Source organism: Ctenopharyngodon idella, chromosome 20, assembly GCF_019924925.1.
Source record: "Ctenopharyngodon idella isolate HZGC_01 chromosome 20, HZGC01, whole genome shotgun sequence".
In the NCBI taxonomy this organism is placed as follows: domain Eukaryota; kingdom Metazoa; phylum Chordata; class Actinopteri; order Cypriniformes; family Xenocyprididae; genus Ctenopharyngodon; species Ctenopharyngodon idella.
The window spans coordinates 24,453,410-24,480,685 of record NC_067239.1 but is presented as its reverse complement, the minus strand read 5'-3'; the positions used below and the strand labels follow the sequence as shown (position 1 = coordinate 24,480,685).

At 35.4% G+C, this 27,276-nt stretch overlaps 2 protein-coding genes across 22 annotated transcripts in view; both read right to left on the bottom strand.

Annotated features, from left to right (window-relative positions):
• adgrg6 (adhesion G protein-coupled receptor G6) overlaps positions 1-15,442 on the bottom strand; it is a 43,682-nt gene extending 28,240 nt beyond the window's left edge. For 12 of the 21 annotated variants that reach the window (XM_051876540.1, XM_051876542.1, XM_051876543.1 and 9 more), the window contains exons 1-4: positions 15,182-15,441; positions 11,494-11,582; positions 3,984-4,337; positions 943-1,563 (exon numbers count right to left, since the gene is read on the bottom strand). In XM_051876540.1, coding sequence (XP_051732500.1) covers positions 943-1,563; positions 3,984-4,337; positions 11,494-11,582; positions 15,182-15,183 — 1,066 coding nt within the window. In that variant the 5' untranslated portion in view covers positions 15,184-15,441. Of the gene's footprint in view, positions 1-942; positions 1,564-3,983; positions 4,338-11,493; positions 11,583-15,181 lie in introns of all 21 variants that reach the window. The other 9 variants (XM_051876561.1, XM_051876556.1, XM_051876558.1 and 6 more) reach the window with 4 other exon arrangements.
• A 2,294-nt stretch (positions 15,443-17,736) lies between these two features.
• Positions 17,737-27,276, bottom strand: part of vta1 (vesicle (multivesicular body) trafficking 1) — a 33,173-nt gene continuing 23,633 nt past the window's right edge. Inside the window, exons 6-8 of the mRNA XM_051876562.1 lie at positions 24,417-24,599; positions 23,010-23,087; positions 17,737-18,752 (exon numbers count right to left, since the gene is read on the bottom strand). Of these exons, the coding sequence (XP_051732522.1) occupies positions 18,607-18,752; positions 23,010-23,087; positions 24,417-24,599 (407 nt within the window). The 3' untranslated portion in view covers positions 17,737-18,606. The remainder of the gene's footprint in view (positions 18,753-23,009; positions 23,088-24,416; positions 24,600-27,276) is intronic.

Sequence of the window (27,276 nt, the reverse complement as noted above, 5' to 3'; positions counted from 1 at the left end):
GAATAACATTATACAAACAAAAAACGAACTTTCTAGGAACATCCTGGGAACGTTTTGGGAACCAAAAATTGTCAGTTGGGAACCATGTAATAATGTTTTCTAATTTGAGTGGTTTGGGTCGGTTTCTGTGGGAAATACGAGTTTGCCGGCGTTCGTCTTTGCGTCATTACGTCACGTCTGTATACATAAAGAAGGAGTCCCAGCTAGTAGGCTATATCGTGTGTGTGGATGCTGCAGGTGGCAGATCATTTGTAGCCTCTTACAGCAGCTGGAATAATTAAACTTGTCATTTTGATGGCGGCTTGTAATCAAGAGAGTTCAAAATGACAATCGTCATTGACAACAGGTGAATCACCAGTAGTAAAAAGCAAAAGACTTCGGACTGCAGAGTGACTGAAATTAGATTATATTCCAGTTTTAAATGTGCATCTGATTACAGATACGTGGGATTACACTGTATTTATAAAAGATTTGTATTTCAAAGAGAATGAGTTCTAAAGAACATTAAATTGCTTTTTGAGGTTAAGAACAATTTCTTTAGATGAACTTTTTTTTTTTAATTTCTAAGACGAAGCATCTGTAATTCCGAAGTACAGTGAATATCCACACTGGTGCATTGACTGACACATACACCACAAAAAATAAAATTAATCCACGCTGAGGAGCCGTGCCGATGCACAACTCACGTACAGTAAAGATGATAATTCTGCAAATAACTGCAGTTGCAGGTTTTAAACAGAGATGGCGACAAAGAGGCAAAACTTACAGACTGCAGCTTTAAATTTTTATATTGATATTGTTTTGAAGTTTTATTATAGATTATTATTTAATTTATTTCAAATATTTATGAGAAAATGGTACTGGTGGACAAACCAATACCTCCTGATTATTAATCTATCATAAACCAGCATCCACAGAATATAGCTAAAACAGTATACTCACTACAGCTGAGTGTGCTGTCAGTCTGCGTGTAACTGCCCGGGATAGTCCAGAAGCGATGATCCCAGTCAACGACATTACCCACAACATCACAGGTGAGGGCAGACAGCTCAGATAAGAGCATGGCGTAATCCCACAATCGGAAATTATAAATGAAGCCATCCAAATTCTGATCATCCACACTGACTGAGCTTGACCCTTTTCCTGCAAGCTGGAGGATATCCCCACCCCGCAGGGTGTAAACCTGAGAGGTTGAGCAGGTGTTGGCTTTATAGCGGCCTCCAAAGTACACTGCCACATGGCCAGAAGACTTGGTCCAGGTGAGGCAGATGGGCGTCATGCTGGATGTGATATCTGAGCTAGTGAGTATGTCGTTCACAGAACAGTAGGAACCGCCTATGAACAGCTCCATGCCTCTCGTTGTTTTTTCAAATGCCAATATGGATGTCCCAGCAGCATCAGACAAGGTAAAGATGGTCTCTGTGCTCTTCTGGGCTGTGCGGGCGATCTCAAAGCACACAGTAAACGCAGTGAGAACAGGAATGGAGACTGAATTGGACACTCTCACTATACTCTTGCTGCTCTTTGGCATTGTGACCTTCTGGCTCCTCAGTGCCACTGCCACTGCAAGAATGAAAAACCATTAGATCTTAAAACATGACACAAATGAAACTACTTAGTTATTGTGGAATAGAAAACCATTAATTCAAACCACTTTATGATCTCCAAATGGTCTACATTCAAATGTGAATCAACTAATACAGAGTAACTGTTTTATAATACGTTTCATCACATGAGAAAAGAAGAGAAATATTAATGCCTGAAATCATCCAAGATTGTCAGGAACATTATATTAAGAAATCATTCTAAGACAAGCATATTAAACTTCTTCCAAACTGGACAGTCATATTCTTTTGGCCATGTTAAAACACCTCTTTTAAGTCCTATTTGCTGACACATTTCATTTAAATTGGCCGAAGTTTGTGTCTGTTGGCCGGCTCAGTATAAAAACCATGACCAATTCGGAATGGAAAAATACATCTCTTCTTGTACTATTAGATCCCTGCGCTCTATATTGGTGATGCTTTCTGACATAACCAGATGTCTAATGCCATCGAAGGATGAAACACTAAACATTAATGAGCTTAATCTCAAAGGTGCTTCATTTTCAAACTGGGAAGATAATAGAAAATACAGACTCTGTAAAAGCTACTCGGTATTAATGGGTACTTTCACAGCTGTCTGACATCATTACAAAGGTTATTTATTGATGGTTGTTATTTCTTTTGGAGGAGTTTGTGCTGTTTGATTGCAACAAGAGAACAAACTTCTACCTGTCAATTTATGCAGGCACCCTTGTTGCTGGATAATGAGCTACACCTAGAAAAAAGTGTATAGATATCAATTTTATTTTAGTTTTTGCCACAAAAAGATTTATCGCCCTCTATGAACTGAATTGATTCTGTGCTGAAAAAAATACAATGTGTGACTTCACAAACTCTTTCTTTGCTTCAGAAAGTCATGTTAAAGGGTTAGTTCACCCAAAAATGAAAATTCTGTCATTTATTACTCACCCTCATGTCGTTCCACACCCGTAAGACCTTCGTTTATCTTTGGAACACAAATTAAGATATTTTCGAAGAAATCCGTCGGCTCAGTGAGGCCTCCACTGCCAGCAAGTTAACCAATCCGAACCACTGATTCGAAACAAAAGATTCGTAAAGCTTTGAAGCAGTGTTTTGAATAGATATTGTTGAAAAGTTGTTATTTTGCTTTTTTTGGCGCACAAAAAGTATTCTCGTCGCTTTATAACATTAATGTTGAACCACTGTACTCCCATTGGATTTTATCAAAAAAATCTTCATTTGTGTTCCAAAGATGAATGAAGGTCTTACAGGTGTGTAACGACCTGGAACGAATGACAAAATTACATAATTTTCATTTTTGGGTGAACTAACCCTTTAAAATATATATTTTTTTACTTTATACCTCAAATAAATTATTACTGTTATTAAGTAAGCATGCATTAAATTAAACAAAAGTGAACAAAAAAAATCAAATAACTTGTTCTTTTGGAACGTTCTATCACTATATTTTAAGATATATTAAAATAGAAAAGAGTTATTTTAAAATGCAATAATATTTCACAATATTACTGTTTCTACTGCATTTTTGATCAAATAATTGCAGCCTTTGTAAGCATAAGAGACTTCTTTCAAAAACATTCAAAAATTTTACCAAGCCCAAAGGTTGCAACTGTTGAATGGTACTGTACACGTTTTACTATTAACTCTGAGGTGAAAACAGGCTTCCATATGTTTATGAAGAAGAAAAAACCTATTTGCCAACGGGCATGAAATATAAAAGTAGCATTTAATATACATACATATATATATATATATATATATATATATATATATATATAATCTGAAAACAAGCCTTATCATCTTACACAATCAAATGAATAAATTAATCTCTTTTTTTCCCCCTGAAAAACAAGACAAAAAGTTTGATTAAGAAAATGATTTTGAAGGCTGAAAACTCAGACTGAGAGAATGTGAGAAGTGCTGAATAAAAATAATTTAATATGATTAAATGTTTGTGACTGTGGTCATAAGAACACAATGAGATGATACTGACAGAGTGAAAGGCAAAGCAATATGCTGCAGCAGCTGTGATATGAAACAGAGTGGTAAAGTTTAACAATGTAATCTTGATAATGCTGCTGTCTATGAAGTCTGATGTTTATTCACTACATTAAAACATTGTGCTCCAGCTGTCACGCTCGTCTGGAATGATTATCTGGATTTTTTTTTCTTTTTTGAAGCCACAAAACATAATTAATGGCATGCCATAAACCATAACAGGACACAAAGCATAAATTAATACAAATTAATTAACAAAAAGAGTATTTTAATTATAAATTATTACAAAAATATTAAATATTAATCATTTAAATTATCATAAATTATAAACAAATATCTTATAATAAAACAATAGATAAATAAACATGCTGTGCAGAGCTCGCCATGTAATAAACATACCTTGCTTGTAACTGATATGGAAGCCTTTCTTTTGGACACTAAAGTCTGAGTTAAAGGAAACCTCCATCACATTGCCACTGGAGTTGAGAGTTAGTCCATTGGGTGTTAAGCCGCAAAATTTGGCATCACTCGTGCCAGTGCTGATGACGATGCGGTCATAGATGCAGCCGTGTGCTTCCTCGAGTTCAAAATCTAGGAAGGTGATCTGCACTATAAAGCCGGCCGGGGCCTGTATGGTCCACTTGCAGGCCTGACTGGGTGGGTAGTCATTGGGGTAGCAGGGGGAGGTAAAAGAGCCCTGGGAGTCGGTGAGCACCACATTGCAGCTGACGCTACTCTGGCAGCTCTGAGCTACTGCAAGCAAACAGGTCACATGTCACTTTACCTTTCATGGCCGAAGGACAGAGGTATTAGCAGAAGCCAAGGACAGGAGGGAAATCAGATGACAGGAAGATGCGTTTAGACAGTCGACGGGTTAGTGCATCGACAGGACGAGAGGGAAAGAGATATCAGGCCTTGTTGAGATATGCTGAATTACTTTTGGAATCCCGAAGCCATTTTCCCATAAAGACAACATTTGGTAGCCACATGAACGACAACCAAATCCTTTAATGGTTTAGTTCACTCAAAAATGGAAATTCTGTCACCCAGTTTACTCACCCTCATGTCGTTCCAAACCCATAAGACTTTCGTTCATCTTGGAAACACAAATAAAGACATTTTAATGAAATCTGAGAGGTTTCTGTCCCTCCATTGACAGTCTACGCAACTACCACTTTGACGCTTCAAAGCGTTCATAAGGAGATCATAAAAGTAATCCATACAAATTGAGCAGTTTAGTCCAAATTTTCTGAAGAGACACGATCACTTTATATGATGAACAATCTGAATTTATGCTTTTATTCACATATAAACATTTATCAACTCACATGTCAGCTTTGGTAAACGACAGTTCTTGCATGTTTGCTTTACATGTGCGAGAACCAATGAGGTTCATTCTCGTGTGTTACGCAGCATGTTTGAGCTTCTGCAAGAACCAATGAGGTTTGTTCTCACGCATCAAGCAAGTACAGTTGAGCTTCTGTTTATGTTCGCCGATCAATGTTTATATGTGAAAAAAAGCGCCTAAATTCAATCTGTTCGTAATATAAAGCGATCATGTCTCTTCAGAAAATTTGGACTAAACTGCTCAATTCATATAGATTAGTTTTCTCTCTTTATGAAATTTTTAAAGCGTCAAAGTGGTAGTTGCATAGCTGTCAATGGAGGGACAGAAATCTCTCAGATTTCATTAAAAATATCTGTATTTGTGTTTTGAAGATGAACGAAAGTCTTATGGGTTTGGAACGACATGAGGCTGAGTAAATGATGACATTTTTCTTTTTTTTGAGTGAATTAACCCTTTCAACTCTCGGACATAAACACTTCAACACACTGGAAAAAAGACTTGACTCAGAGACAATGGCCTCTGTTCATGCTGTCCTGAACAGCACACAAGCAAAAACCGCAACACTTTTTGGCAAATTGAGCAGGGCTGAGCGATTAAGCTTTCTCAAGATGCAGTGGCTTCCTCAGGACAAGTCTGATGTACGTAAACAAACATTACTGAGGGTTAACCAAAACAAACTAATTTAATTGGTTTACAATGTGTTCTCCAAGTTAATATTTCACAAGATTTTTCCTCTCTGCTGAAAAAACAAGTTTTCCCTTCCAGTAATGATACTGTTGAGAACCAATTGAATTTTCATGCATGAAATTGCAAAAACTCTTTGCATAAAGAAAATTATTCAAGCACAGGCCATAAAAAAGAGTATCCATAGTAGTTGGCTTTAAACTCACAGGTATAGTAATCAAACCTCTGGAGATTTGATGGTTTATACAGATTCCAGGTGGGGAACAATAAAGTTGAAGTATACTTTAATCCTGAGAATTGCTTTCTAACAGAAGAATAAAGGACATCCACCCAAGAAAGGGAAATGATCTTCTGTTTAAGGGGATACAAACTAAACCACAGATTGAGCTATCTTCAGAGACCTGAGTCATTACATGCCTTGTGTTCAGCAGAGTGGACAGTTGATACAGAGGCTGGATTGCAGACCACTTACAATTCAATCCAAACTGCCAAGATGCCAAAACCACACAATTTTCTCCTTTCTGATTCTGTCAGAAGTGGTCAGACTGACTCAAAGCATTCACAGAATCAAAAAATGCCCATTATCAACTACTTTTGCAAATTACGAAATTTGGTATACATTTTTTGGCACAAATGTCATGGCTCTTTCAGTTGTTTGTGATTTACTGGATACGAATTAAGGATAAGGGTTTTTAAAAATATTTTTTTACTTACAATTTCAACATAAAATATTTTAGAGCTTGGCAAAACTAGAAAATGCATATTCATAAAATATATTAAAATGCCCATGGAATTAGAAGAATTTACATGACTTTTCTGCCTCAGATCCAAGTTTTTCAAGACATTGGGAACCCTGGTTCTTCAAAGGAAGCAAAACAGTTGTTAATGTTGTTGTTTTAGCTTATTTTAAAGCTTATTTTAAACCATCTTAAGTATTCTTACGCCTTATTAAGTCGGGCCCAAAACTAAAACGCTCAACAGACTACACTGCAGAAAGTTAAACATTACTGAACTCTAAAAAAGCCATCAGGATACAAATTCCTGATATACACAACTAAATTGGACAAACAATTCTTGCAAAAGTGTTATATGTGCCTCGGGTTGAGTTTTCTGATTGAATAAAACTAACGGATAACTTTTTAATGAAAAAAAAAAAAAAAAACTAGAAAAGACTAGTGCTTGCTTCCCATAGCTCTGTGCCAGCATTCAAGACAAATTTAAATGAAACTAAATAAGTCAAATAAAGGGAAAATATGTAATAAAAATGATTTTTGGAGAGTGACTCTGAATTAAATAAAGTATAACACATTATGTGTTAGGGCTCCAAGGCAAAATTATCCTTGGCTATATCGTTGCTAGTTGTAAAGCATAAAACAATTAAACTAAATAGATTTAAATACATTTTATAACTACCTCATTTTTTATTTCATTTCTCGTGAAAAGCCAGCAGACATTGTACATGCAAACAACACTTTGTAAATGTATAGCAGACCCATTTTATTGAAGTGTAAGCTAAGGTTTCTACACATTTGCATTCTTCTGGTCCCTTCTGGGGGATCAAATACACCACACAAATCAAAATGTCAAACCAGTCTGAAATGGGGTCACTACAAAACCCGCTACAAACAAGGCCCCATCGACACACCTGGGACAGAAAACAGTGGAAAATTCATAATGGTTGTCCAGCAAAAACAAGGAAAAAGGTGAGGGAAAAAAAAAATCATTCTTTCCGCCATCATGCCTGGGGTTTGAACAAGCAAGGAAGGGGATCAGCATTTGACAAGTGGCCTGTGAGTGTTTTGCAGAAAGAGGCTGAAATCACTATTGGATGGAATCACGCTACTGGAATATCCTGCTGTTTTATAGATGTGTGCAAAGCTGTCGGAGTGGGCCACAGTAAAAAGAGGCCCGACCAACTGTGCTACAGAAGCCACAGATCTAACCTGGCAAAGCATGGTGTGCTGCTCAGATCCTGGTTCCCACCCAGGACGGGTTCATCTCAATACTACGTCAGAGGGACCAAAAACGTCACCTGCCTTTTTTAATGATCTTATTCGCACAAACTGTACAAAACAAGACATGGATCACTCCACTCAAATGTCATTTACTTACTAGTGAGCCGGTCATTCTACAATACAGGTACCATTTGTCTCTTTCATATGTAAAAAATGTCTTAAAAACGAATAGCTGGTAACAGCTTTCACTATGTATTGATTATAGATTTTTTTCTAAACATTTCAATGAAATGAATGGAACTTAACTTGTAATGTCAAATGAAACTGTAAAATTGTCAACCCTGTTATCTTTGAATTATATCACACCAGGGCCATATCCACCATAGACATTGAGGTCCCCCTCAATAATTAGAAATGGCCAAATTGTCCCCCCCCATATTTGAAATTCTTGCACTCCAATCAGCAGTGCTCTATGTTGTTAGGGTGATAACATGGTTTAAAAGTTACATTTGTAGTCTGGTCTACCTCAGCTGTCTAACATCTCAAAATGATTGAGATGGCCAATCAAATCAAAGTAGGTGGGGTTTACTGTTCACAGAAGCAGAGCGTGCATTCCAACGCGAAATGTCAGTTTAACGTTGAAAGAGAGTGAGGTAAGATGTAAGTAGCGAAACATTTTATACATGTCAACTGTTTTACGATAGAAATGTTAAACGACAGTAACATCCAGTGATGCAAACTACTCGACTTTTTTCCTCAAATATGGCCATTTTGAATTAAAAATATGCATTAATGTGAGTCATGTAATTCCTAACTGAGTGTGACGAGACAAAAACTTTTTACATTTTTGACATATTAGGCATACAAATAAAAGTACATGTGTACATATTTTAATGCAAATTTTATCAAAATGACTATTTCCCAACTAGAATTAGAACTAGAATTTCCTTCACTGTTATATTTCTTTATGCTTTATAAAAAAAAATTGGTTCTACACATGGTTACGGCCTTGTATCACACATATATTCAAATATATTAATTTAACCTGTGATGTCACAATGCAATTTATTTACATTATTTTTTCTCAAACACTTTAAAGTCGGCATGAAATTTAAAATCGACCCTATTTACTTTGTTAGTGCGCATTACTAGTCTTGTGGTGGCAATTCATCCGTGCAAGTTGATTCACCAAAACAAACAAACAAAAAAAAAGCCCACTTTTCTAGATCCAATCAATTCCCAGCAGGAAAAACAAGCCACGCCCTCTATATTTCTAATTCAATATTCTGTTTCACTTGCGTTAAAAATACGTCACAATACTGAAGTAAAGTTGGTCACAACTTCTGTTTCATGATGAATTTTATAAAAGTAATACTTAAAATCACTTTGTCAAATTGGAAAAGGCACCGGTTTCATTTAATTATTTTCTTGCACTATAGCGATACCCAAAAATAAACTCTTGCAGAGAAATAAATAATAACAACACTTAAGGAAAGTAATAATATGTTACAACAGCAAAGTATAGACTATTTATGTCCTAAATTTTAGTATTTTTCATCATCAGCACTTTGGAAATACAGTTGTAAACTTATTCATGACAGGGCAAAACTAACTAAACAAACAAACAAACAAATAAGCTGCTCATATGATGGGATTTGAGCAGTGTTGTGAAGCGACTGCTGATGAAGTGAAGGTCAATGAAAGAATGCCTGATTATACAGGAGAAAAGAAGAGCTTTGATCTCAAAATGTCCTTTTAGAAGAAGGCCGCTTAGGAAAGATGCCAAAAGATGGAATGTCATATACACGGATCTCAGGCTAAAAAAGACCCGGGAGATTAAAAATAGCCCTTTCAGCAGCGTCACATTTTGTGAAAGCTTTAATCCTGAAGTGTCTCATTTCTCTCACTCTCCTGGCAGTTTACCTGCTGTCTTTGTACCTCAGGTGTGCTGCATTTATCTGCCAAGAGTCAATTAACAGCTCACCCAAAAAATGAAAATCCTGTCATCATTTACTCACCTCTTTGGTGAGTAAATGATGCCTGTATTATTTTCTTTCTTTCTTTCATGAAAAAGAAAAATTAGATGCAAGGCAGAATGTCTAAGCTGTTCTTTTTCAAAATAAATAAATAAATAAATAAACTAAAAAGTATTTAAAGGACAAAATGAAGCATCCTAAATGTATCATGTACAAGTTGTATTCTTATTCATGACAGGGAAAAATAAAATAAAATAAAATAAAAGCACTGTTGTGAAGTGACTTTGTATGGGAAAAAAAACAGCTCGGTCATTCTTCCCAGCATCTCATTTTGTGTTTTATGGAAGGAAGAAAAAAGCAATATAGGTTTGGAATGACATGACAGAGGGTGCTTAAGATCATTTTAGTTTTTGGGGGAACTATTCCTTAATTGAGTCCTTCATTTAAACACGCTGCTCTTGATCAACACCGAGCATCTGTTTTACAAAGAGATTAAACTCTATAAACACACCCATGGCTCCTTGGCTTATGAAGCATAGCAGAAAAATAAAGGTATCCTAGAACAAACACGTGACATGTTGTCTGTGTACATTTGCGGTTTCGGTATGAAAACAAACAACAAAAGCATATTGTGAACTTATGCACAACGGGGTTGTTCCCTCCACGGGCCATAATCACATCTGGTTTTAATGACAAGCTCTTGCACTACTAGGACAGTAAAGATCCTCTGTCTGGAATCTAGAGTCTGTGCGCGTTGTTTACAGAACGAGACAAATCAGATCTAATCAACAAGTTATTTCATCAAGAATTTTCCAAGTTTGAGCAACATTTGATTTAGGCGTGATTTAAATGAGGCCTAGAATGCCTACGAGAGGCGTACCGTCCTCAAATGATGTTCGAAATTGCTCTTGGCCTTCTCCGCACAACATTATTCCGTTATTTGTTTATGCCATGGCTCAAATTAATTGAATTTCGTTGTTTCGAAAGAGTATTAGCTGTCTGTTCTCTTAAAGCGCTTTAGAAATTTCCCAGCATTAAATCTGATCTTTGCTCTAAACCATTTCTGACAGGCATCCAACGACCGTAAACGTTCCTACTTGGACCAATATAACAGTACGGACAAATCAGGCGAGCTGCGGTATGCGACTAATATTAAAAAGACACATGCTTTTCATATGCAGCTCACAAGGAACTTAAATTCAGCAACAGCAGACCGATTAAGGATTCGAGCTGCCAGTTAAGAGCAAATCCATGTTTACTTTGGTGCTGAAATCATTAATAACACGTCCGAATAATAACTCCATCTCAGGGGAAACTGTCGTAGCAGAGATTATGTCAGCTTCACAAAAACAACTACAAATGTTGTGCGTAATGGCTGGCCTACAAACAGAAGCAGGCACGGTACACAGTTTAACCATCCAATGCACACTGAGAGACCACTGCCAGAGCTGGCAATCAGATCTCATGTTTTATTTATAGATTTAGGATTATATGGAGGATCTTTGTTCAACACTAAACTGATTGTGACATTATACACTTTGAGATGTTTTTCATGTATAACGGTTGTGATTTCTAAGCCTACAGATTCAGAATGCAAGGACAAAGACAATAAAAGCATGTTAAAGGTGATTTTAAAAAGCATGATAAAGGTAAAGAGCAAGAAATGTGACAAAATCCAAATGTAAGGAAGCTGAGAGAAAGTTTAAAACATGTACATATATAAAATGAAAAGAGAATTACTGAAATAAGCCAGAAAGCAATTGAAAATATTAAATCATTAAAGAGAGGGGAAAAAAGGTGAATTAATGAGATGGAAGCAATGTTGATTAGCATGATGAGCAATATACATATAAAATCAGTTCAGAATATAACTATGGATTACATTTCTAGATAACACAGTATGTGCATTATAAAATTTTACTTTTATAACTGTAGAGCTCCTTTACCTGTGGTCGAAAAGCAGATCAGCAGCACGAAAACTGTGAGAGCTTTCTGGAACTTCCATCTCCACCACCGACCGCTGATGAGCGAAATCCTGCCAATCAGATTTAACAAATTAAATTTTGAAACAAAACCATAATTTAATTTATTACTTATATGTAATTTTAGTATAGTGTAAATACACAAAAACCACAATTGCATTAGAGGTTTCATTAAATGGCCAGGATCAACTTTTGACGTAACGCATTCGATTTTATTGGCACAAAAAAATGCAAACAGCACCATGAACTGCTGTTGCTTTTTTGGTTTTCTTAGTCACTGACTCTAAACACTTGGCATAAACTTCATGCATAAGCTTTTCTCACTTTCTCTCACACACAGGAGCACAATATCTTTATTCATGCTTCTATAATTTGGGAGAACTTTGAAGGTTTAAATTATGTATTTGTGGCATGGAAACCATTTATTTCTTGTCAGAACAGTGACCGCAGCCATGCAAAAACTGCCCCGTTACATAATGACTAATCACTCTCCCACGTCAGCCATAATAAGTTTGCTGAAAAAGATCACGGACGGTGAGGTTTTCAAAGAGGTACACCACTATTTACAACGCATATCTTGAAATGACAGGAAACTAGATACTGAAAAAAAACCAAAAAAAAACATAAGGGAGCCTTTTATATTCAGTGTGTTATCTATTGAAGTGGACTGTTGCTCTGAAGGAGTTAGAGCAAAGTTCATGCATATAAAATAAAATATCTTAGCTGCTAAAATAAACAGAAGTATAGGCCCTACATTGTAGATATACAAAGCAGTATCCAAAATAAAGAATATGCCAATGCTTAAAACTGCTCTCATTGCTAGAGCAGTTTTCGGAACTTAAATGGATAGTTCACCCAAAAAAGAACACAAATTGAAACACTCATTGAGCTCCAGTGACTTTCTTTGACATTTTTCAAAATATTTTCTTTTGTGTTCCACAAAGTGATAAAGTCAAGAAGAAATAAAGTCATACCGGTTTGGAAGAACATGGGGGTGACTGAATCGCCAAACGATTTTTAACCCTACAATACACAAACTCCAATGTACTTCCATGTTCAAAGAGAGGTAAGGATACTGACATATACGATAAAACCTACAATACATCACATTAAAAGCAACTACTGCACTCTAAAACCTGTTCAGAATGGGTCACTATGTTGGTGCTTGAGATCCACAATAATGGACTTTATGGATTAATGCCCAGGTATCCCTGCTCTCATTCCTTCATACAAAAAGACTGTTCTAGCAGAAGCTACTGTAGTGAAACTATCAGCATCAGTCTTCAACTTTAAAATGGTGCTTCTGAGAACTTTTTATCTCAGACTGATAGCTGCCAAAACAGCAATCCAATGTTTAGGGCTTTACTGGAAAGAGAAGTTGATAAACAACATTCTTAAAAGTAAAGGTTCTTTAATGGTTCTTTGTAGTATAGATTCAGAAAAGAACCCTCTTTTATCTAGAACATGATTTGTTTTATTGGCTGTGGTTCTTTAGAGATAAAAAAAAACAAAAAAAAAAAAAACATTCTTGATGTTTCATCTATGAAAAATATCTCAGAATATTGGTTTCTGAGTTCTGAAGCATCAGAACATAGATGGTTTTCTAAAGAACTAACGAATAAAAAGTTCTTAAAACAGTTCTCCTTCTGCATCAAGCTGTAAAACCTTTTCTGGTTCTAACTAGAAACTTTGGTTTACAAAGAATGTCACACTAATCCATAAAATCAATCTCAGATGAATCAACTACACATATCTGTTGCTTTTCACTATAAAACACATTAAAAATTTTAAACTGGACATCAATAAACAACCCCTGGTCTGACATCTGCTTCCAAGAAGGCGAGTTCTAATGAGCCATTATCCGAAGTTCATGGAAAAAGATGATTCCAGCGGGAGATGATAGCCACTAAAGACCTCATAAGTTATTCTGATGAAGACATTATTTGTTTAATTGACCATCGTTCGTCAGCATTAGGATTAAGGTGATAAATGTCTTCATTATAACAAATGGATGGAAAATTCCCTCCATCTGAGACTGAGTATGTTATAATGAGATTATCGCAATGCTTCATTTGATACTATGGTTAATAACACCTAAGTCTGTAAGCCTTTGTTGCCAAGACTTGGAAGTGTGTGAAGTTACAAGATCCTGTGTGAGGTCCCGAGATCTTGTTTCATTTCAACAACCATTGTCGAAAGATAATGGAGATCTCTATTTGCAGCCCACAGTGCAGTTTGGTGAAGGCAGAATCAGCCAGTAGAACAATGGATAGGGCCCTGAATTCATATTTTATTAAACAACCACAACATGCCATCATTTGCATTCTCTAGTATGCCACAATGGTGGAATAATATCATTAAAAGGGACATGATCCCTTTAAATGAGAAGGAAATCTTATCTAAGAGGAATGTAAGTCAGTCAACACCCTGAAATAAATCATTGTTACAAATCAGAATGTTACTACATTTTTTTCAGCCCTAAATAAACAGTCTCACACCATCTGTGTAAGTTGGAGCAGTTGTCGTCATAGTGATCAGAATTGGGACATTTATTTAGACCATTATATAAAATTCATGTAATACATGACATTATAGAACATATGAATAATGCCCAGAGCGCATATGTAAATACACATGAATGGGGTCAGCGACTCAGGGGACCCTGCAAACAGCATAAAGAACTTGATTCATCATGGCAAAAATGAGTTGGAAAACCAGAAACAGTGCCTTCTGGTATTCTTAAGTCTAAGACTCCAGAAAATCATAATGCAAAATAATAGTAATAATAATAGACATTAATTTACACTTTGGGAATTCTTAAATATAAAACTGTAAAATGAATTACAACATTAAACCTTTAGAAATAACTGAAAGTCATCAAGACTTCAACAGATTTAAATTACCTCACTAACTTCAGAAACGCCACAGCTGTCAGCACTACAGGTAAATTAAATATTCATCATCCACTCATTTTTCTCTGACATGAGCTCATCTCATCTAATGACATAAGAAATTCCACATGAACCTACTTCATTGGTTGTGCCTTAAAATCAAGTAGACAGTCGGGCATCAAATGTCTATGATGCCCAAAAACGCTATATGTGTAGGCAGGCAGCTTACTATAGTTGAGAGACGCAGACTATGAGTGGAAGCTATAATTTAGACGTAGACATTTTAAATACTGTTCAGTTGTTTACAGTTTTATTTGCGGTCATCTAAAAGTCCAATAAGCAATTCATCTGCCCACCAACATTGTAATGCGACACCCATTCTTTTGGGCCATGGATATTTCACGGTTCTAAGTAAAAGCAGTAAGTAAAATGCAAAAATAATATGCACAATACACCAATTACACAAACAAAGGAGATTATGTGAGCTTTCCATTTTAAGTTGATCAACGTTGTCCAAAATAAAAATATAAATAAAACACGCAGCGGTCTCACAGTTTCTAAATTATTATTACGATTATTTTTAGACGACATTTTGAAAATGTCAATCTCTTTTGGTCAAATTCTATTATCACATAAACTATTCAGAGACCTTTATTCCCAGCGAAAGTTAGACAGTGAAAACCAAAATAAGTATTTATTTTAGTTATAGTCCGAATATCCCATTTCACAAAGAAACATGGTAAGTTAAAAAAGTTACTTACATTATTTCATTGAAGCTCGTCTCGTTGAAGAACCATTATATCTCTTCTCCTGTTTGAACAACTTCAGAGAACTTTGAGAGGCAGCCCACCATCAACTTTCACGCGCCACGCCAATGCTTAACAAAGACATATCATCATCGGAGATATTCTTAAACCAAGTGCAATTTCTATTTTTGATAGATGAACCTGTTCTCCGAGCAGACAGATGCTGGGTAAAGCGTTAACAAGAGTTTACTAGACAAAAATGTGCTTGTCCAACCGCTGGAGGCAGTTCTCAAAAGAGCCCCACCCTTCAGTGAGAGAAATCCCGAGGAGACCCCCAAAATAATAAATAAATAAAGAAAACATGAATACTTTGCATTAGTGTTTAAGCATTGTACATGGGATTAAATACGATAATAGCAGCAAATAACAATGTCTAATTAAAAGTAACACATATTTACACACACACACACACACACACACACTTATATTTATACATTTGTATGTGAAGAGAACACACAATTTATAGAGAATATTTTCTATTTTCGAGTGAATATATATAAATATATGTGTGTGTGTGTGTGTGTATATATATATATTGCATATATAGACCTACTTTTGTATATTATGCATAATTTTAAATTTAACCAAACCTAAATTATGTAAATGTTACATTATATACAATTAATCACCATTATATTCAACACTAAGATATGTATAATTACTTATATCTGCAAATAAATATATGCAGTAATAAAGTAAACACTTTAAAACATTTGATTTTTTGTGCTTAAAAAAATACAACTAATTCTGTAATTATATTTCCATCAACAAATGATTATCTTAATAATTTGTTAGAGACCTTATAAAACGACTGTATAAAAGATTTTGTCCTCAGTCACCCATGCTAGCTACTTTGTTTTCAACGTCAGAGAAGATCTGCCAGTTAGATAGTTCCTACAAGTCGGATAACTGTATTTGCATGTACCTCAGATACTTACATTTTAGCATTCAGGTCAAATATCATGCTCTACATAAATTTCAGGTTATGTAGTTATAACCAATTCTTGCTTACCACAAGCCTATGAGCTGATGTACGAATGATAATACTAGACATTTTGTCATAGTTTATTTGGATGATTTCTTTGAATCAGATAACGTGTCTCTGTAGGGGACTGTTAGGTTTTGATCTATTACGGGTGTGAGAACCCATACACAATAACATGGACATTTATTATAGGCTAGCTACATTTATGTTTTGTTTAGTATTGAGATTTACAGCCACAATGACGTTTTATCACCATAACACAGGAACTTGGCTGAAGATTTTAAATGTAAAACAACTAAAGAGCCAGAAATTAGATGTGTATGTTCCTTCCAAATGCTTTGCTGTTCACAAATTACTCATTTATTCTTCTCAATGGCCAATGCAAAACATAGTGAATTTTAATTACAACGCTGAAAAGAGAAAAGAAAGATGAACAGGTTTCTCGATTCCCACAGCACCGATAGCGATCAAGTAATAAACTTTATCTGTGCGCGTCAATGTCAATACCCTTAAACACACTTTAAACAATAAAGAGAGATTACAAAGTCACGAAATCTGAAGAATGTAGTCACTCAGAATTGACAAAATGGTATTGTCAGATGCATTATGGTTTAACCCTCTGTAGTGTCAAATGGATATGCAGTCCTAGATGGATTTTTTTTTTTTTTTCCAGAAGCAATACATTACTTTGTAAATCAGCCAATTAAACCAGAGTACAAAGGAATAAGACAGGTAGGATGGAAAATCCCAGGTGATGTTCATTTGCATCCGCAATGAGGCAGGAAAGGATTCAGGCAAATGCAGATGCATGCAGTGATAGCTCATTCTACTTCCAGATAAGTGCAATGCCCTTTCTATTACACTTCAGGCTAAATAGTGGAGAGAGAGGAAAACAGTGACACTGCTAATTCAACCGCAAGAATCGCAAGTTGGGCAGAAAACAACAGGAACTATCTATTGTAATTAATTGCTTCCTGAATATGCACACTGAACTGACCAAATTCATTCATGCATACGGCTGAACGGGTTTTGCCTAATAATAATAATAAAAAAAATACCCATCACCTTCAGTGCCTTTGAAATGTGCTATCACACACACATTTTAATCTGTGGGAATACTTACTGTGACAGATTCTTACTGTAACTGGCATCTGGAATAATTTGAATATGAACAAAGCATTAATAACAGTGAAGGAGAAAATGACAGTCTTTCTAATTTAATTTAGTCAAACTGTGCAAATGGGTCCAATTGCTTTGGCTTTTTAATTGGCTGATTTAAGGCTGTCTGTACAGAGGCCAGTTAACACTATTATAATCCTCATTAATTTTCTAATTGGATGTGTGCAGTGCTCACTGTTTACATGATGCAATGCATACACCTTATTAAGCAGCATATAAGGACTACATTTAATACTCCAGCGCCAAAAAGTAAAATAAGGAATACTTACGAATGCTCATTTTTCATGAGGATTATTATAAAAAGGAAAAAAAAAAAAAAAAAAAAAAAAAAAAAAAAACAGTCAAATAAGAGTCAAAAAAAGATTTATTGTTGATCATAAGAACACTTTACTAATGGCAGAAAACTGTTAAGTAAACTAACTGCAGAATCCTTCCACCTTAAGCATATACATAGAAGCAAACGGAAAGTAGTAAAGGTAGTTAAAGGGATAGTTCAGCCAAAAATGAAAATTCTGTCATCATTTACTCACCCTCAAGTTGTTCCAAGCCTGTATGAATTTCTTTCTTCTGCTGAACACAAAAGAAGATATTTTGAAGAATGTTGTTAACAAAACAGTTGACGGTAGGCATTGACTTCCATAGCAGGAAAAAAATACTATGGAAGTTAATGGCTACCGTAACTGTCTGGTTACTGACATTCTATAAAATATCTTTGTTTTTAGAAGAAAGAAACTCAAACAGGTTTGGAACAACCTGAGGGTGAGTAAATGACAGAATTTTCATTTTTGGGTGAACTATCCCTTTAAGGGCAAAGTGACTCTAATGCTCATGTTTCAGAGAGCCTGAGGTAAAGATGAGAGTTCTTGTTTAATAGATATCTTGAGACATGCTGTCATGTCCATGCATATCTAACTAAATTGTTGTTAAGCCAGAAAACTCCAAACCATGAATAATGTATTAACTCCTCAGAATTTGAAAAGATCTTTCACATGCACCTGATTTTTTTTTTTTAGTGTCGCATCTTTGTCCCATGAGTCTAGTAATGAAAAGCTATTGACATCCAATATGACTGAAACAGATGTTGTATTGAGTGATGTGGGGGTGTCCTGTGGAGAGTCTCTTTTTGATACAGATGGGGCTGGGGAAATGGCCCTTTTTCAGTTCATCTGGGCCAGATCTCTGATAAAGTGGTTTTAAGGGGGACAGCACAATGGTTTCATTCTTTGCCAGTGGTTAGAAGCTTCAGGGCCTTCTGCAGATTCTGGACGGCAGTGCCCACATCCTCATATTGCAGTGCACTGCCTGCATATTTACAGTACTTCTGAGCCCGAGTAAAGTCTTCTGGTGTGAGCCGCAAGTCTCCTGTAAAGAGCACAAGAAATTATTAGTTTTATTTACTAAGGATGCATTAAATTTCTCAAATGTCAGTAAATACAATTATAATTTTACAAAATATTTATATTTCAAATAAATGTAGTTTGTTTGAACTTTCTATTCATCAAAGAATCCTGGAAAAAAATATATCAGTTTCCAAAAAAATATTAAGCAGCACAATTGTTTTCAACATAGTAGGGCTGTGCGATTTATCATAATTGATATTTCAAATTCGATTTTGGCTTCCAACGATTACGAAAACAGGATAATCAACATAAAACGATTATTGTGCAGCTGCCGCATTCCATCCAGAGCACCTTCCTTTCCTTCACAGTGGTGCGCTTTCGTTCCTCCCTAAGCCAAACGGACGTGTTTGATATTAAAGTGTCATTAAAAGCAAATTATGCCGTGAAAGAGACAATGTTCCCCAGGCATCTTTCTGAGCACGCTCCGAGACGGAGCCAAACACGCATAAGCAAAGTATACTGTGGGCTTCAGTCTCATGCCTCAACGATCAAATAGCCAACACAAAAAAAAAAAAATGCCAAAATGCAGTTTTGGTAGTGTCCTCGTAAACACAGTCGGTTATGTCTTAAGTTAATGTAAAAAGTGACAGCAGCCTAATAAACCTGCAAGCAGTCATTATTGTTAATCAAACAACAAAAGACAAATATAAAAATCACTCACTGCTCTTGAATGAATAACTTTTGTAGTTTTAATAAGGATTAGCCTATATTTAAAAGTATACAGCAGTGATATTTTACATTTGATTACTTTATTCAATTTCTATTGTAGGCTATTACTTATATGAATATCACTGTTAGTACATGTTCCTGAAAAAACCTAAAGCACTGTTTATTTCATTTGTATTTTTGTTCTGTTGTATTTTTATCAGTTTTGTTTGTAATTAGTTTCTTTGTTCTTATTGTATTGCTGACTGTTTGCTTGTCTTCTGTAACTGTTTTGAGGACTTTTTACTTACATTAATTAACCTAGTATTCGTTTTTCCTGAAGTATCGATAATTGTGAAATTTCACTGACATTTTAAATTACTCATATCATGAAATAAGACTTTGATCACTCACCCACCAATAATTGTGTTAAATGTGATTTCAATACTGACCAAAATAATCGTGATTGTGATTTTTGCCATAATCGATCAGGCCTTCTTGAGCACCAAATGAGCATATTAAAATGATTTCTGAAGGATCATGTGACACTGATGACTGGATTAATGATACTGAAAATTCAGCTTTGCCATCACATGAATAAATTACATTTTAAAATATGTTAAAATAGAAAACAGTTATTTTAAATTGTAATATTTCACTTTATTACTGTTTTTATTGTTTTTCGATCAAATAAATGCAGCCATGGCGAGCATAAGAAAATGTTAGAATTTTAGTGTACATTAGTAGTAGTAAAATAATAGTGAATATACAAACGATATAAATATAATATGAGACATACAGATATTACCAGATATTTCCCAGGGGAAAATTCTGCAATGCACCCATTTCACACATGCATGTCTCTCCAGTGCCCAACAGCACATTAAATTATAGGGTGAGTTGAGGTTGGGCTAGTTTATGAATACTTAACTTCAGGCATTTGCCAGTGGGCATTTGAAATATTATAGTCATGGTGCACGAATGCCTTTACCACAATGTAAACTATGCTGGCTCTCACAATGACACTCTGAGTGACAGTTTGAGCTGAATCCATAATGTGGGAACCAAATAATGAACTGGACAGAGACGACCACCATAGCACTTGTGAGCTTTCAAAACAGTTTTAGGTACAGCATTTCTGGGAACCTAAAAAAGATCTCTAGATCCTGTCTCCTCTCCAGTATTAATATTTAACCATAATACATTTTTGTCTCATTCGAAAGCATTGCTTGCACCTCGATTACTAAAGTATACACACAGACTGGGAAGACTATAACCACAGATCTGTCTCAATTCAGATGCTCGATTTCAAGAACATTTCAACAAGTTACTATACTGGTAATGTTAAGACCTTGGTCGACTTTTATTTTGGCTGTAGATGGGGTGAAATGTGGAACAGAAGTTTCTATGGGACACACACTGGTTCATCCTTGTGTCATACATTTACAAATATGATTCTACGTATATGCTGATCAATTAAAAAGAATGCATTATTCATAACCAAAGATGAATTAGAATGAACATTTGAGGACTTGCTTAGAATGTTACTGAAGACTTGATTAGGACTTTAGACTGGTAAGTACAGGTCCTGTTCCGTCAGGATTTGTTTTTTAACTAAGACGCATTTCCCAGTTACACTGTAATGACATGATCCACCTTGGGATTTGTTGTAATTGGTAATAGGTTTGTTATTGTTGGTGCAGGTAGAGCGGTTGTCTCGAGGGCATGTCGGTGTATCAGCTTGTTTGCAGTCTTCTTAATCACTGCCCTGCAAGTATTGATCACTATTAACTACTCTGAGAAATAGGGATTGGATTAGCGTGGGTTGAGAAAAAGGATTAAGTTCATTAAGTTAAGTCTTTTAATTGATTTATAAAAACATAATAAAGCATAAGGTTTCAGAATGATAAAATATCATACACTTAAATCATAGAGCATTAAGGAAAAAGACCTAATCTAACATATACAGTATAGTTAGTTACATATTATCCTATGTTAGTTATCTTATTGACTTAACCAATGTTTACAACCAAATCAGATTTGGTGGTGTTATCGCTAACTAAAATAAAAAATTAGTAATTGAAATAAAACTGAAATAAAATATAAATATTAGATGAAAAAATGTTGCCTTGGCGACTAAATTAAATAAGTTTAAAGTGTCACAGTGTCAGTGAAACTGGATTAAAATAAGTAATCGAAGTTACATGTTTCCAACAAGTGTAGCGCCATCTTGTCCTAGCATAGAATGTGACGTTGGCTTGGATGTCCTACATTAGTTTACATTAGCTACATAGTGATAACACTGACAAATTCTGTCATCATTATTAAAATTATGTATGAAATCAAGTATTAAAATGACTAAAACTATACAAAAATAAACTAAAGCTAAAGAGAAATATAAAAAAAATTACTAAATTACTAAATTACACAATTACTAAAATGCTGACTAAAATTAAAATTAAAAAAATGAAAAAAAAAAAAAAAAAAAAAGAGAAATGGCTCGGTGGTTCTATGCTCAGATAAAACCTAAAATATTAATATTTTGAACTAGATTTTTATAAGTACTATTTATTAAAATGATTTAGTAATAAATAATACTAAATTCCCCCCATTTTCTCTCGTTCTGCAAAAAAAAAAGTTTTTGTTTCTTGAAAAGTTTCTAATCCCTGGTTTCAAGAATGATCTCCGACTCTTGGAGGACGACCCCTACAAAAAACACCTCACCTTCAGAGCCATTTTTCAAATCCCCAATTACTGTCTTATGAGGCACAGACTTTCCCTTCAAACCAATTAGACAATGTCATGGTCGATCTGTTGTCACGGAAAGACCTTGACGGTTGAGAGAGGACGAGAAATGCAATTTGCGGTATGACATTGCAAACTTTTCATATTGATGTTGTAGATTTTTTTTGGAATGTGGTTATGCAATATTAATAATGACTAATATTTATGTGTTGTCTTCCTTGTTTGTCCCTGTCTGTGCACCGGTTTTGATAGCAGACATACTTAAATTAGCCAAAACAATATCAAATGATACTCTGTTGTCAATGTATACATGACTGGTTGGGCTAGAAAAGCACCTTTTGTTGTCTCAAATTTGTTACTGGACAAATTGTGTCTTGCACTGCAAATCTCTCAATCTGCTCTATTTCTGGCAATTGCAACAATAAAGCCCAGTCATGGTATATGAATGACCTCACTCATTAGCCAAATTATTTAATTGGCAGACTGAATACCAACACTAGCTTTGGACACAATCAGCATTAATTCTTATTAAAGGCGCATTCCAGTGACGCAGTGGATGGTAGTGAGGGAAAGTCATTTTGAGCTTCGTCTGTGGCCGCTCCCACCTACCATGGAAAGCCAAAACCGTGAATCTGCTTTCCATAAAGCCTTAATTTATTTAGAAAAGCCAGTGCAATGTCTGATTTTTCCTCTGGCATTATGAGCAGAAAATGAAATCCATCATTTCGGTGAAATGACATTCTATCCTTTCTGTCACGATTATTTGCTGGGTTCAGTGAGATTGGATTTTCAGTAAAGAGTCGTCGTCGTCTTCACACAAAAAGCTTACCTTCCTGGGTCTTGTTTAGAAGTGAAGGATCAACCACCGGCATAGCACGTGGAACAGGCACTGGTTTGACAGGCTGTGCTGCTCCAAAAGAAGAGAAAAAGTCCATTAGATCATAAACAAATGCACTTTTGCATTTGCAATCATGGCTGATAGGATGTTGAAAAACTGCAATGGATGAATTAACTAGTCCACCACTGTAATTGATTTAGAGCTAACAGCTATGGCTGAGCATGATCTTTCCTAGCAAAAAAAAGAACAAAAGCTACATTTTATTTGAAAAAAAAGTTCAATTCCGTTTCATCTAAAGAGTCCGAGGGCTGACATGAAGTCAAACACACAAGCAAGGTAATGCATGATCACATTAAGTGGCTGCACTTCTGGGGTGCCATGTTGCAGATTAGTCATTTCCGTGTCTGGAATCTGAGGTACTAATCACAGTTACCAGGGGAAAAATGCCCCTCATGAGGACCCTCAGCCTGCCTTTTTACTCTTTAAAAGGAAAACAGGAAACCTGAATGGGAAATATAAAAGCAAACTACAGCTCTGTCCCAACCCTCTAAGTAGTACTAATGAACCTGTATATTTGAGTCAAGGGATTAGAGTTGTTATTGAATGACAATCAGTGTTACAGTGATTCATTCTGTCATCTTCTGCTGCTTTGCTCACACAAATACACTAGTCAACATTTGAAGTGGATCAAAACCTTTCATCAAAGTTGTCCTAAAACCTTTTTCTTAGGACAACTTTTATGAACTTTTTTGATCCACTCAAATATTAAATACTGTATTTTAAAGTTAGTTATCAAATGCATGGCTATCCATAAACAAGTTACAGCCCTTGAAATAAAAACATAATTTCTACAATAAGTGCACTACTGTTTAAAAGTTTGGGGTTGATATGACTTTGTTTTTTTAGAAGAATTTTCTTGCATTAATTTGATCAATAATCCAGTAAAAACAGTCATATTGTGAAATATTATTACAGTTTAAAATAACTTTTCCATTTTAATGATTGTAATTTATTCATGTGATGACACAGCTGGATTTTCAGCATCATTACTCCATTCTTCAGTCACATGATTCTTCAGAAATAGTTCTTATATATTGATTTGGTGCTCAAGAAATATTTCTTCTTATTATAACTGTTGAAAACAGATGTGTTGCTTAATATTTGTTGTGGCAATTTTTTTCCAGGATTTTTTGATGAATAGAAAGTTCAAAAGAACAGCTAATTCTTTTGTAAGAAATCAATTTAATGCATCTATTGTGAATAAAAGTATTAATTTCTTCAAAAAAAAAAAAAAAAAAAAAAAAAAAGGTTACCCCCAAACTTTTGAACAGTAGTGTACACTGGAATCTTGTCAGATGGTTGTAAAGTACTAATTCCACTGAAGCTCAGCTTGCTTACCTTCTGGATGGGGAATATCTGCAGGTGTATTGGCTGGGGCGTGTGACCCAGGAGGTATCTGAATATTACTGAAATTGGATGCTGGGGGTTGGTTTGATGGATGGCCGTGGAAAGAAGGCTGGGATTGGGGTGGATCGTAAGGTGCTTGTGAAGGACCACCACCCTCAGCGCCAAATTCATCATCTAAAGTAAACAGAAAAAAACAAGCGAATATGTTCATGCAAACAGCACTGCGATCTGTCAACATTAAGCTTGTTGTGAAAGTGCCCATAAAGTTTGACTTTAAAAAAAAAAAAAAAAACATTGTACTGATAAAACGAATGAAGTTTTCCTTCCTAGAGTCATTTTTCCACAACTAATGGAGCTCTGAACAGTCTGCTGCCAGTACTAATCAGGCTTTTCTGTTTTCTCACATTATCCCATTCAGTGCTGAAAAGATGCCTGTGTTCACAGCATTGTCTTGCATAATTTTACCATGAATACAAATCGTGGAACAAATGAGTCTCATTGCCAGTCAAACCTTTGATGAAGTGGTTTCAATCTGAAAGAACCAAGACAATTTCCTGTAACTAAGGAAATATTTGGCAGCACAGTGAAATAAACACTACTTAAAACTACATGAAATTCGGACATGTGGAATTTTATCATACAAGTGAACTTTTAATGTGATCTGATTTGAGTTTGACACTTTTTCCCCCTCAAAACCTTGGAATAAGTTGATGAGAACAGTCATGACACAGAATAAATTTCAATCAACTGCGAGCTGAACCCTAAGACACCCCAAAATGAGTGATGAATATAAATAAATAGAACAAGAAAAAAGCAAGAAATTTCAATAAACTGTGGCAGGTTCTTCCATTTGAAATTTAACATCAATCCCACATTCATAATGTTTCTACAGCCCCTGGGCAGATTCAATTTCGCAAAAATATTATATAACAGTAAAACACAGTTTAGAGGTTAGCACGATATATATTTGCCTGCATCAGCAACATTTAATAACAAGGTAAAACTTCAATATAACATTTCATCACTAGGAACAAGTAAATAAAGCATATGAAAAACACATGTCCAAATTTGGTTGATTTAAACATGCTTTTTTGATGACTTTCCTTTCCCCAGACACGTGTCAGGGGGTTTATTTTCATAATATTTGGTGAAATAATAAGGGTGGGGCAAGTCAAATAAACATTATGCTCTTATGAAAATATGGCCTTCATATGGTTTCTGTGCAGTGGGCCTTGATCAGACACAGATCAGGGGGATTCCTGGTCAATCCTGGAGAAGAGTTTTGTTCTCTGAGCGATGCTGCAGGCAGAAGAGGAATTGTGAATAAGGCCATAAGCTGGCAGACTATGACCGTGAAAGTCTATACTCAAGATAGCTTTGTACTGCTATAGTGAAAAGAGAGGTTGTGATTACAGAATGATAGCACCACAAAAAAGCCATCCCTTCTGTTCTCAAGAGCAATAATCCACAGAGGGGCTGGATGAAGAGCTGAGCTATGCATAAACAAGATGTAGCTCTGCAGAGTATTCTGAACACCTGAATATATATCATGCTTTCCCTAAGAGCAATGGGGGAAATAAATACCATGTATAACATAAACTGCACAGCACATAGAAAATTAATGTTCAATTTGTCTATGTGAGTAATCCACATATAACTCAACCAAGCACCTGATCTTCTCTAAAAAGATTGTTGAGCCCTATGGACCTGGACTAAAGGTCAACTGCGGTCTAACAAATCAGCACGGAAAGAAAAGGCTACTTTAACAAAAATGATACAGTAAATAAGCTGATTTATTTTGCTAGTAGTTGTTGCTGAACTTTGATCAATGTGACTGGTTTTGGAAGGCTACTTGAGTACTTTAAAGGATTAGTTCACTTTCAAATTAAATTTTCCTGATAATTTACTCACCCCCATGTCATCCAAGATGTCCATGTCCTTCTTTCTTCAGTCGAAAAGAAATTAATTTTTTTCCTATTCAAATTACGGAACGAACGCGGCGGCCAGTTCCGTTTTTTACGTAAGTTGAATAGGGAAGGTGTAGGACATACAGCGTAAGCTTTTTGAAGAATACGGAAGGCGGTCTGGCAGAAGCACTTGTAAGGCGATCATTTGTTTATAAAGCATATACATTTTTTTTTTTTTTTTGGAAAATGACTGATCGTTTCGCTAGATAAGATCCTTATTCCTCGTCTGGTATCGTTTAAAGCCCTTTGAAGCTGCACTGAAACTGCAATTTTGATCTTTAACCATTTGTGGTCTATTGAAGTCTACTATAAGGAGAATAATCCTGGAATGTTTTCATCGAAAACCTTAATTTCTTTTCGACTGAAGAAAGAAGGACACGGACATCTTGGATGACATGGGGGTGAGTAAATTATCAGAAAATTTTAATTTAAATTAAATTTTAATTTAAACGCCAATCGATAACATAGAACCTACCTTTCACTACCCAAAAAGATCGATCCGTTAAACTTATTTTAAAACTCTATTAAAGTTCTCAATAATGAAGACACTGCGAACTCCAAAAGGCCTTTGTTTATACTGCAAGTAGGGAGGTGATGGAGTGGGAACCAACATTGGCTTTAGCACACTATGGATTCGTAAAAAGTCAACATGAGGCTTAAGGGAAGCTCTCTCTGCCAATAGGTCTCTTTATTTATTATTGATCTGCGCTAATAGCTGATTTATGAAAAATTTTAAAGGGTGTGCTCAACCAAACTCTACTGCTGCTGGCCAAAAATTGTGACCTACATTACACTTAAGAAAAATGTATTCTGTGCTAATTAGTGATAGGGAGGGAATGGATAAATTGTGAACAGATGGTATTGTTTAAGAAAAAAATCTTTTG